The sequence below is a fragment of the Macrosteles quadrilineatus genome, unplaced genomic scaffold (genome assembly GCF_028750875.1).
Source record: "Macrosteles quadrilineatus isolate MER2022 unplaced genomic scaffold, UCM_ALF_1.0 Scaffold_1__1_contigs__length_201487025, whole genome shotgun sequence".
Classification (NCBI taxonomy): domain Eukaryota; kingdom Metazoa; phylum Arthropoda; class Insecta; order Hemiptera; family Cicadellidae; genus Macrosteles; species Macrosteles quadrilineatus.
In genome coordinates this window covers 144,074,853-144,087,911 of record NW_026542594.1, presented here as the reverse complement: position 1 = coordinate 144,087,911, position 13,059 = coordinate 144,074,853, and the positions used below count along the sequence as shown (strand labels likewise).

At 37.4% G+C, this 13,059-nt stretch overlaps 1 protein-coding gene across 1 annotated transcript in view; it reads left to right on the top strand.

The window, feature by feature from the left end:
* LOC128986246 (coatomer subunit epsilon) overlaps positions 1–12,845 on the top strand; it is a 28,409-nt gene extending 15,564 nt beyond the window's left edge. The window contains exons 3-6 of the mRNA XM_054406495.1: positions 144–296; positions 2,613–2,748; positions 8,529–8,753; positions 12,625–12,845. Of these exons, the coding sequence (XP_054262470.1) occupies positions 144–296; positions 2,613–2,748; positions 8,529–8,753; positions 12,625–12,750 (640 nt within the window). The 3' untranslated portion in view covers positions 12,751–12,845. The remainder of the gene's footprint in view (positions 1–143; positions 297–2,612; positions 2,749–8,528; positions 8,754–12,624) is intronic.
* The last annotated feature ends 214 nt before the right edge of the window (positions 12,846–13,059 follow it).

Below are 13,059 nucleotides of genomic sequence, written 5' to 3'. Positions count from 1 at the left end.
TTTTTGTCTTGGCTGCCGATAGCATAATACAACTTTTAAAACACACAGTTTACATTGTGAACGCTATCTACTTTTTTGTAACCGTTAAAACTGTGTGTTCTCATATTGAAATGATTTAATACCTAGGTGTTTATGATTCACAGAGAAGCATTGTTGGATTCTGTGAAGGACCAGTTGAGTGGCAGTGCAGATCTTTCCAACCATACGTTTGTTATTGTTGCTGCGACTCTATTTTGTTATGACGCTAACTACGAAGCTGCTCTCAGAGTTCTGCATCAGGAGGATAGTTTGGAAAGGTATAAAGACTTCTCTCTATATTTACTACGGTGATTTTCCATCTGAAACTCACAATATGAAAATAACAAGTTGTTCATTTTGGTTTTAGCGAATTTCCCATAGAGGAAAGTACAGTAGAACCTCAATTATCTGGGGTGATGAGGGGGTGGGAGACCATGGATAACTGAAAACCAGGTTAACCCAACATGACATAAACATATATTACAAACCCATAAAAAATGCCTAATACTGTACAAAAGGACATTATTGTGATAATTTGCATAACTACATCATCAAAATACAATTAATAGGCTACTGTGCATTGTACAATCGTGATATGTTAATGCATTAACCTTGGTTCAGTAGTAAAAACTGTAATGTTTAAAATCACAGCTTAACGGACTTCTTAACAAAAATTGCCAAACACTGCTCAGCAATAAATCATGTAAAGATCAGAATATATCATTTAAGATTTAATTTAATTTAATGTCAATAAAAAGTCTATTAAGCTACTGCTAGTCATAGGCTACTGCATTATGCTGTTTCAAGACGGAAGAATGTCGATAAAAATGTTAGATAACTCTTAAAAAGTATGAAATCATAGTACTTAAAGATAATATAACAACAGTTGTAAAATAAGATAAAAGATAAAAATAACAATTACATAATACCCCCGCCGCAGCAAACCTGCAGACTACGAGAATTTCAACTTGCCTGATTACATTTTTACTAAAATATTTCCATAAATAAGATATATTTATTCTCTATTTAATAACATCAGATTTAACGAGTGCTTAGGTTTGCTGCTACGGGGAAGGTAAAAAGTGTTTTTTGACCATACGTCAATAGTAGGCCTATAGGATGAAATAAATAAATTTGCCAAATTTTATAAATATATCCATAAACAAGTAAACTACAACAATTTTAATTTTCTCCATAAGAATAACATGGGAACTCTAAATTACACCATTTTTTAATTTTCTCCGTGACCGTCAGGCATACAACAGCGCTTCAATATACTAAATTATTTCTTTTTTTAAGCTCTACAAAACGGTTTAAAAAGAAATTGCCAATTTTTTTGTTTTTAGGGTCAAAAATGGGAAAACCCCATTTTTACCCCATAAACCCCTGTTCCCATGGTCCGATTATGCTGGTTCGCGAACTCGTTAGAATAAACGTAGGTTTACTTGTTTGTACCAAATTTCATCAAAATCGAATAATTTTTGCTCGAGTTATCGCGCTAACGGACATATATATATATAAATTTGAACAGATGGTGTTTTTGGCCTCTAGAGACGTCAACATGAAAAATTAAATCGGTCCCGGGTCCAGGTCTTACCATGAGTACCTACGGTAATAGCTGCTTTCCTATAGGGAAATTTGCTAAAAACATACTTATTCTTTCTCTTTGTTCTTCTAGTCTTTCTTTGATTTCTCTTCATCCACAAATCCAACAAGTTGCCATGGTTACTAATCACCCAACCACAGGCTACTAAAGTTGTCATGGTTAATAATTAATTACACAACTACAAACTGTTGTGACATAGCAAGACACAGCAGATCAATGTTTAATGCCCCCAGTACACTCTTTCCAAGACAAGGCAAGCGGGTGCAAGTGCGAGAGGGTATTTGGTGCCCTCGGCTTCTCTCGCTCGAGGTTCTACTACATTACTTAGCAAATTTACATTTGCCTGATTATCAGGCAAAAGAAAATTTGTTTATTCTGAAAGTTTTCTGCTGGGGGGGGGGGGATTTTGTATAAATAAAGTTGTTGTTTCGGATTAATACTGACACAACATATGTAAAATAACATAATAACTATAAACATTATTGTAATGTATAGTATTTTTGCAATGACCAAGGTTTTCTAGACATTTATTGTTTATAAAGGAAATTTAGCATAATCAATACATGCTACTGTATCGAAATGTTGTACTAAATCATTCTCTGTCACAAAAGGAGACTGCATGAAGATGGTAGGCTATTAATATATAATGTGATTTATATAATGTTGTTAAATGTCTATAGAATTCAATAGGCCTAGAAGTTATAAATAGCTGTTATGATTTATATTGTAAAATATTTGTGCGTTCCAGTTTTAAAAGTATCAAACTTAATGTCACCTAGGTATTAAAAATGTATTAAGAAAATACTAGAAATTATCAAAACTAAACCTTTACAAATGCACATAATATTAATTAAGTAAATAAAGTAGCTTAATAAAGTAATAATAAAGTAGCCTATGTAGTAAAAACACAAATTTAACTATTTTAAAACATAGAGTTTTATGCTTTACCTTTACAGATTAACCTACTTCATCAACCAATATTTTTCAGCTCTGCTATGAACATCCAGATATTTCTTCAAATGGATAGGGTTGACCTAGCCCGAAAGGAATTGAAGAGCATGCAAGAGAAAGATGAAGATTCAACGCTGACACAGTTAGCTCAAGCGTGGGTGAACAATGCCATGGTAAAATTTAATCAATGTTATCTAAGAAAAATATGATTCAGTGAACTTTTAAGCCCGTGTTATTATAGATAGTATATTTACCTAACCCTACCTCACTCTCTTGGACATTGGAACGTGAGAATGTTTTGGTCTTGCGAATAATACCTCAACAATCTGTTATGTGTTCTGCAGCTTGAAGTCACTATCCTGTGCAAGTGTGCCAAGTCTATTGATGTTCTTTTGAACCTCAATTTCGTTCTGCCTAGTAGTGGCCTTCTTTCCTCTGATATTCCCAGGTAGACTCTCTTGGTTATTACATTCTTCTTTGATGATTACATGTTTCTTTGATTATTACATTCTTCTTTCCTTCACTTATATACTTTAATACTTTTCATTGAAATGGCGACCATACAAAGTTGGTATTTTAAGCCAAGTATGAATGGAGATGAGTGTAGGATGAGTGGGACGATCTTGTAGTCTTGTTAGTGACTAAGGCCGACATATTCCTTAGACAAAGCCGTTAATATATCCGGCCCACCTTGATCCCAAGCTTTTAGACATTGACCACACTACATCTGGGTTTGTAAGTATAATTTGAATTTTTTTCTAAATCTCTATCTATCCTGATGTTATATAAATAGTGGAAACTGAATATTCTTTGACATAGCATGACCATAAGAACCCTATTAAAAAGTAGTGAATTTGTAAGGTTTTAATATCAAATCTCAAATCCATAACAAACATTGTTGCTCGACATACATTCATTTAAGTTATTAAAAAAATAAGAGTTTTAAATGTAATACTGATACACAAAACCTATATAATTTAATGTTATTTTAATCTACTTATTAGCAAGTACTCCTGTCAGTTAGCCTGCTCCAAATACTAAAAAAAGGTGTAAAACATAGTTAATGTGACTTAGGACCTGTAAAATATGTTTGTATTTATTGTAAACACTAACAATCAACATAATTCAACTGAAGAGCTACATCGCTTGCAATTTCAAACTCGCAGTCTCGCATCGCAGACGAATCATCAGAATCATCAACACAGGACAGAATCAGGGTAGCCAACATACGTCCAATAAGGAACAAAATTTTTCGTAAACGAAATTCCAACAAACTACAGCGCTAATTTGACTATTGATTTCTTAAAATAAGGTGTTTTTAGCCTAAGATGTTTAATCAAAGTTAAATGCAAGTTGAAGAAACATCAAGTTTATTTGTCCCAGTCAAAGAAATTTCAACCTTTGATAGATTTTTGCAAATGTATTTAAATTTTATTTTGTTTAAAAATATATTTTCCTCGTGTCTCTGACTTCCCAACTCGTGGCAAGGAAATTCTAAACTTTTCTCTTTCCCAGATTCTGGAAGATGAGGCCCCCCCCTCACCAAGGCAACGCCCCTGCACACACACTTTCACATTTAACGCAATGACTGCAAGGGGCTGCAACTCAAAGGGCCGCTCTCTCTGAACAGACAAAAGTTTGCTCATAGAACAAACATTTAGGCTGAACATAAATGGCGACACGCTACCCCTACCCTCGCTCTCAGAACTTTCGTTGAAAGCTCGTCAATGTGTCGACACTTAGCCGACATCGATTGTTCGCTGGCGAACAAGGACATGTTAGCGAACATTGTTCAGCGGACATTGTTCGTCAAGTGTGGACGCACCTTTATACTTTTATTATTATTATTTTTGTAAATCATGGCAAATATGAAAATGAAGTAATTTTTAACTATCTAACCAAAAATAAAAACAAGTCATGTAATTTTCCTGTTGTGATTAAAACGTTTTTCTCACCTTCAATCCACTGTCTCTTTTTTTAACGGTGGTTAGAACTACTTGTTTAAAGTAAAGTGCCTATTTTGGCAGATTTTCTAACCAATGTCTTGTGTAAATTTTTCATTCCCAATGGTTGGCCTTCCAGATCGTTCTTCTTAACAAACATTTACCTTCTTTAAAAATCCTACACCGTTTAAGTTTATTACATGTATAGCATTCATTTTAAACTTCAACAAGCTGCCTGTAAATTTCAGCAGGACAAACTTTTTGCATTAAAAAACTGGAATAACTTCAGAATCGGCAGGATCCCTGATAGACATGGTGACAAACTGTGCAGTAGGCCCGAATATTGTGACATATTGTAACATATTGTGCACACACAATGTGGAATCAGAGTCTTACTTAAAAAAATGTTCAAATCAAATCAAAATTTCTTTTATTCCGTATAAAATACCTAATTATTTTTACAGTTTTTACAAATAATGTATTACAATAGAAGTATAACTGAATACCTTATAAGTATACGAAATTAAACCCACATGGGAGAACCCGTGCGTGGGAGTGAATCGTTGTATATTGCAGCTTAATAAGAAAGAAAAAGAAACTTTGATACTTATTAAAAACAAAACAAAAAACTTCTAATTACTGGCATGATTACAAAGTGCTAGCGGAATTTTGGCTAATCGCATTGGAACATAGATAATGATGTCAGGTTGACTCGTTGACTTCCCCCTACCATTAACCACCCAAAACGTCCCCCTCCCTCCCCCCCCAAACACACGCGCACACACACACAGACACCCACACACGCGCAGTCACAATCACACGCTGTACCAGCTGTCAGCTATTGTCTGTATATGGAAACTAATAATCTATTAGCTCCATCCCTACCAATGAGATAGAGCCAGTGAACAATGTGTTTTTTGTACGTTGTAATTGAGTGTCTGTCGAAGTCTCGTAAGTCTAGTGGAAGGTTAGAGTAAATGATGTGTGCAACGTAGTGGCAATTAGTTGTAGAAAATATCTTTGTAAGTCTGGGTAAGCATATGCCTTAGCCTAGTGCATGTCGAGTATTATGGTCATGTTGTGGACGATCAAAGAGTGCCTCATGGTGTTTGAAAATAAACATCGAAACTGTTCTGATGAATAGTTGCGTTTAATCAATTACATTCATTTCAGTGAACAGAGCAACCGACGAGTATTGCCTACCCTTGCCAAGTGCCGCTTTTATAATTGCCTTTTGTGTTACAACGAGAGGTTGTAGAATGTTGCTGTAAGCACCACCCCAGGCAATTATCCCCCCCTCAAGCAGCGACTGTACATAAGCATAATATGCATTTTTAATTTCATCTACTTCAAGAAAATTGTGCGGTTGGCGAAAAGCAAAAATCAGTTTTCTTAACTTTTTGTTTAAATATGACACTTGATCTGCCCATGACAATTTAGAATTTAAACACAACTCCAAGATATTTATAATTTTGAACTCGATTTATTACCGGGCAGGCACAATTATCTCCGATTTCAAGACCACATGAATGAATTTTTATTTCGTTGCGAAGTTTGTCACCTCGAGCTCTTGAGGAGATTGGAATAAATTTTGTTTTAGTGATATTGAGCGTTAACACATTCTGATCAAACCATTTTTTTTATTTTTGACACGCCTATTTCGGCATTGGCAAAAGCTGAGTCCCAAGTTTCGCCTTGGAATAAAACTAAGGTGTCGTCAGCAAAAAGGTAAAAATCACCTTCAATGTTTAATTTCACAAGATTGTTAATGTAAATTAAGAATTGTAAAGGCCCTAACGTGCTACCTTGGACCACCCCAAAATCTACATTACGAAGATTTCCATTGATTCCATTAATATTTACAAACTGCTTTCTATTATCAAAATAAGATCGGAACCATTGCAAAGCTACATCTTTAACACCTATCAGTTCTAATTTTTTTTAAAGGAGCGATCTATCAACTGAGTCGAAAGCCTTGGCCAAGTCAAAAAATACCAGAATAACACGCCTGCCTCTACTGATGGCCAAATTTATATCTTTATTAACCTCGAACAATGCATCTGTGATGTTTTTTGATTTTCTAAAACCAAACTGGCGGTGTGTTAAAATATCGTGCTGGTTAAGGTAATGAAAAACTTGATATTTGATAATTTTTTCTAAAATCTTAGTGAACACACTTAGCAAAGAAATTGGCCTAAAATTGGAAATATTGGTGACGTCCCCAGACTTGAAGAGGGGAACGACCTTGGCAATTTTGTAGGCGTTGGGGAAAATGCCACTTTGGATACTCTTGTTAGTTATATGTAGCAGTGGTTGTCTAAGTGTCTCCCAGTTGTCTTTGAGTAGTTCAGCTGATACACAATCATACCCTGGAGCTGAGCCACCTCGCAGTCTAGTGACGTAGGTGTAGAGTTCCTGTTCAGTTACAGTGTGAAGTGTGAGTATGGAGTCAACAGCGTGGTCAGTGTCATCGACCACAGGTAAACCTCCCGAATCTATACTTGCTGCCAAGTTGGGACCAACGTTGGCGAAATACTCATTAAATCCGTCGGCTACCTGTAATCTACAGTTGTTGTCAACATTCAGTCTGTTTGCTGCAAATTAATGTCCTTTCTATTACCTCTACCTGCTAATTCGTTTAAGGTACTCCAGAACGTTTTTGAATTGTTTTTTGAATTTGCAAGTTTTTCCCTAAAATAATTGTATTTAGCTAGTTTTGTATTTTGATTTAACTCATTTTTGATTCTTTGAAATTTTTTAATCAATTGCATATTAAAAGGTTGTCTCCTAACTAACTTGCTCAATTTGTCCCTATCCCTTATTTTTTGTACCAAGTCCTGTGTGATCCATGGTTTGAGTGGCCTCGGCCTCGGTTTGAGAACAGGTCTTTGTTTGGTGGATTTGTTTACACAATCTTTAAATTTACCAAAAAGAATATCTGTAGATGCGTTTACATCACTCGCAAGCGAGATATCTGATCAATCACACTCTTTAATGTTTAATACCCAGATACTCCGTCAATGTAAGTTTTTGTGTTGTGTGACGTGTCCTTAGTGTAAGGGTTGTGACTTATTTGTAGACAGATACTGTAGTGATCAGTTATGTCCGTCCTCACCACAGCAGTTTGTAAGGCAGTTTAATCATTGTGGTTTACAAATATATGGTCAATATTTGTTTGACTATTTTCTACTACTCTTTCTACTACTCTAGTAGGTGTATTTATGCCACATATAAAACCATGTTCGTAAAAAACATCCAAGTAGCGTTCAGTTTTGTAGTCAGTTTCTAGTAAGTTAGCGTTAGTGTCACCCATAAAGACGTAAGTGTTACAGTCATTTTTGTTCTCATAGTAATGTCTAAGAGCGTTAGTGAAATTGTCTAAGTCACTTTCATGTGTACGGTACACAGTCAGAACGTTAGATCTAGTTCCTTGATGGACAAAGTTCAAGGTCAGTCCGTGCACGTCGCCCAGCTCCAGTTCCTTGCATTCACACACATTCACTCTTTCACTCACATACATCAACACCCCATCATTTTTATTTTTTCCCGAGTCGTACAATACAATTTGTACCCCTCTATGTCCAACCCCGAACCCCCATCCCTACCCAGCCATGTCTCCCCAAGCGCTATGAAATCAAACCTTACATCGATTGACTGTAACATTAATAAAAGTGTATCGAAATTTTTATTGTAACTACGAACATTCATGTATAAAAAATTGTATGAGCAACTTTTGATAGTCCGTTTGTTGAATTATGAATTCTAAAACCATTCGCTCTAAACCATGTGATTCAGAGTTTCATCAGCAATACTATTCACAGTTTGCAAGACATAACTAACTGTAGGGAAGGATGTGTCGTCAGCAATCATGATGGTTAACAACTTTTAATTAATTTTTTCCTTGTATTGTTTGGTTTTTTTAGTTTTTTTTAACTGGTTAAAAACTTTAAACGTTCCATTTTATTTGTGTGTTGGGACGCAGACAGAATGAATATTGTGTGGTGTTATAGGGAGGTGAGAAATTGCAAGATGCTTTCTACATATACCAGGAGTTGATAGACAAATATGGCAGCACTCCCATGTTGCTTAATGGCCAGGCTGTGAGTCTCATAGGTCAAGGGAAGTATGAGGAAGCTGAGGCAGCGCTGCAGGAAGTCATGGACAAGGACAGCAACAATCCTGATACTCTTGTAAACATGATTGTACTCACACGCCATCTGTCAAGACCCAGTGAGGTGTGTATTAGCTACAACCCAACAGTTTTTTATTAAATTTCAACGTACAGGGTAGTTTTTTAAGTAATTGTTGGCTTTGCGTATAGCTCTGTAGTTCGCGTGTACACCCCAACGAGGCTCATAATCGCTTACTGGCATCATTGGTGAACAGAATGCACTGGCAGCTTTGTGGCTGACGTTAACGCTTTGCTGTCAGTTAAAAAATCTTTTTTATTATTGAATGTCCTGTGTGGGACATAAAGTCATTTACATGTTTTTGACTACAAGAAACATATCGGATGCTTAGATTCATCACCAGATGACTGAAGTTTATGACCCTAACTCAATGATAGAGGGGAAAGCGTAGAAATGGCCTAGGGAGTTTAGAATTACCTAGGAAAATTTTTATTTCGGAAGAAATTATGTTTTTGGTGGGTACCCAGACCCCCCACAGAAGGCCACAAAGAAAAAGGTTTTTACGGCAGTTTTTCCACTCTATAACCCATTTTCGCACTTAACATTCACGCATTGCATTAAGTCCATAACATCTCTGGTGATGAATGTCGGCATTGAATATGTTTCTTGCACTCTACTCCCGATTAACTGGGATTGGATAAACCTTGTTGCGACTTTACCAGGACGCGTTCCAAGAACAAGTCAAATGAAATGCAGATAAACAAAACATAAATCACTCCTCCAGCCAGGCCAACTCAAGATCATAAATCTCTCCCCGCTTACCCATTCCTCACCCATGCACCCCGGGCCCACTCAATGTCATAGACCCCTTTCAAATTTGCCAAGACTATTTCGACAAACAGTAAGAATATTTTGTTAAATAAATAAATCCCAATTTGATGATGTCAATATAATTTTAAACATTTTTAACACTAGGCATATGGGTTGTCATGATGTAAACCATGGGTCTCCAACCTCTGGCCCGCAGGCCAAATCCGGCCCCCGAACAGATTTTATCTGGCCCGCAAAGGCCTACTGGAAAATAATTATTTGTATATAATTGGTATAAATCCGATGATCATCAAAGTTGATGGTCAAAAACCCGTGAGTAAATGTTTAAGTCTCGGTGATATCGTGATCGTCATTCACTATTGCGGCAACTTGGCGATAGCTTGGTTGTCACTCGTGTTCGCAGGAATATCCCCTAAAGTAAATGTTGCGGTCTCGGTAATAATGTGATCGTCATTTGCGATCGCGACAACACTCGCAAAGGCCTACTGGAAAATAATTATTTGTATATAATTGGTATAAATCCGATGATCATCAAAGTTGATGGTCAAAAACCCGTGAGTAAATGTTTAAGTCTCGGTGATATCGTGATCGTCATTCACTATTGCGGCAACTTGGCGATAACTTGGTTGTCACTCACGTTCGCAGGAATATCCCCTAAAGTAAATGTTGCAGTCTCTGTAATAAAGTGATATTCGTTCACTTTTGCGGCAACACTGGCGAGCATATTTTGCGGTGTCTGCGATACCGTGATCGTCATTCACTATTGTGGCAACTTTGCGATATCGTGTTCGTCACTCATGGTCGCAGCAATACCCGAAAGTAAATGTTGCAGTCTCAGTAAATATGTCATCGTCATTCGCGATCGCGACAACACTCGTAAGTAAATGTTGCGGTTTCTGTAATAATGTGATATTCATTCACGTTTGCGGCAACACTGGCGAGCATATTTTGCCGTCTTGGTGATACCGTGATCGTCACTCACGGTCACCGCACTACCCGTAGGCCTAAGTAAATCTGGCCATAAGGTAGAAGGGGGAACCCAGACCAGACCCCCTTCAAACTAGAATTTCATATCCTCCAGACCTCCCAAATGTTTACCACCCCCCCCCCCTCCCCCCCAACACCAAAAGTGATCATGAGCCGCTACTGTTAGCGGCCATGTGGAAAATTTGATCCACCAATTGCCAAACCAATTGGCTCCCTAAGAAATCCTAGTGAGGACCCCTGCCTTAGATCATTCTGTTGTGAACCTGGGAAAATCAGAATTTTCCTTCGGCTCGAGAAATGTAGCATTGCTAAGGGTAAGAACTATCAAGGGCTTGCTGATTAAGCTGGTTTACAAGCATAATCAAAAACACTGCATGGGCAGTAAAGAAAAAGGAAATGGAAAGACGCAAGAAGATTGCTTGTAACAGCAGGTTTAAAATGAATGAAATACTCAAGTTTCATAAAGCTGTTATGTCGTAATCTATGATATTTTTTTATTTTTTATTTAGGAACATGATTACTTGTTTATATCTTTTTTGGCTCTGCTCAATTGATCGACCTGGAACCGCATACTTACAAAAATGTTTAATTTCTCTATTTTTGTGGTTTTGAATCTGGCATATCTTCTATATATATAAAATTTAATGTATGTCTGTTTGTCCTTTATGGGCTCCGAAACCGCTCGACAGATTGTAATGAAACTTTCAGACATTATTAAGCATTATTCAAGGATGGTTTTTGTGAAGATTGGTGCAGATCCGTCAAAAGGGCTCCGCCCCAGTGGCTCTGGAGTTTCCCATGTTAACCTTATGAGTACTCATAGTTAAATGGAATTAAAAAATCTTCACAGCTGGTTCAACTAAACAATTTTGATTCTGTGATGTTCAATAGCATTAACAAGTTAATAGGTTTACCAACGGGGTGCAGCACTATTTTTTTTTATTTATGACAACAGCTAATTTGCAACCAAAAGGTGAGTGAGCTTAGCGAACGGACAACAATCTGGAGACGAGTTAGCGTTGCGAACCTGAAGGCAAGTGAGCGCAGCGAACGAGCTCAATCCTAAAGGTGAGTGAGCGTAGCGAACGAACTTAAACCAGGACGTGATTGAGCCATGCAAACGACCTCATCTTGAAAATGAACAAGCATTTGACATGAAACCACATCAGGACAGTCCCAGCTAGTTTGTTATAAAAGCAACTATTCTTTGTCTTTGGAAGTAAACATAAGCACCAACTGAACCAATGGATTATACTTTACTGTGTGAAAATACCTAAGGCCAGGCGCACACAGGCGATTTTGAGCCGCGCAACAGTTGCCCGACTAAAATGTTCAACATTGTTTTAAATTGGAGTGCGCACACGAAGGAAACAGTCTGGGGACAGTCGCGCAACTGTTGCAACCGATGTTCCCGGACCCAATTTGCCAGCGACTGCTCTGCGACTGAATTGTTGCGGGACTGTCGCTCCAGGTTTGGTATCCATTGAAACAAGTGTAGATGCGCACACATGCAACTAAATAGTTGCTGTGTCGCTCAGTCTCACCCCAGGAATTCAACTACTCGTGGCCAGAACTGTCACTAGTGTTTGCTCTCTTGTTGTGTGAAGATTTTAGAAAATTGCAAGTATGAGTGTGCGTGGTGAGGATGTCGAACAATTAATTGATGAAGTTGAGAAGAGGCCGACTATATTTAAAGTCATTGACTCTGTCCTTTCACAACTCGCTCACTATATATATGGGATGAACCCAGTATCTTCTCTTTTTCTTTCGCGCGCGAAACTTCAGCAACAAAGCACATACTACGGCTGTATCATTGAAATCCATTCGGAACGCTGTAACGAATGTATTTCCAACACGTCTCAAGACTAGATCCGCGACTAAAAAGTTGCCTGTGTGCGCACTCCAGCTCAACTGTCGCTAGACTTCAGAGTCTCCGAGAGAGTTGCGCAACAGTCCCCCGATTAGTCGGGCAACTGTTGCGCAACTCAAAATCGCCTGTGTGCGCCTGGCCTAAGTGTTAAATTCCTTTTACTATGACTATGACATTTGAATTAAGTTGTATGAAATAGCAGCTGAGGATTCACTCTGTTCTCAAGGTTTGTGTAACAGGAGTACTTTTCTTATATTAAAGTTTTGTTTACTTTATTCAAATTTTCAGGTCTGTAACCGATATCTCGCCCAGATGAAGGATTCCTATGGTGACCATCAATTTGTGAAAGATTATCATCTCAAAGAAACTGAATTTGAGAGGTTAGCCCAACAATATAGCAAGGTTGTTTCATGATCCTCCTGATATGTTTTGTTTCAACAGTCCTCTCTGATGCTTAATATATTTTACTTACCATTTTGATTAAAATTATATTATAACCAAGTACTGTATTTGCTGTATTATTTTGGTCTCCCTTTCTCAGTATTTCTGTTTGTTTTTTATGTAATTTTTTCATGATCACACACATTAAGAGGGTTCCACCTGCCAGCTGGTTACTGCGTAAACACGGTCAAGGTCGTAAAAAGTCCCTGGTGGCATTATTCAATTGTTAATCGAGTTGGAAAAAAACTAAAGTATCCACAAAGATCCAAACTATGTTCTGGA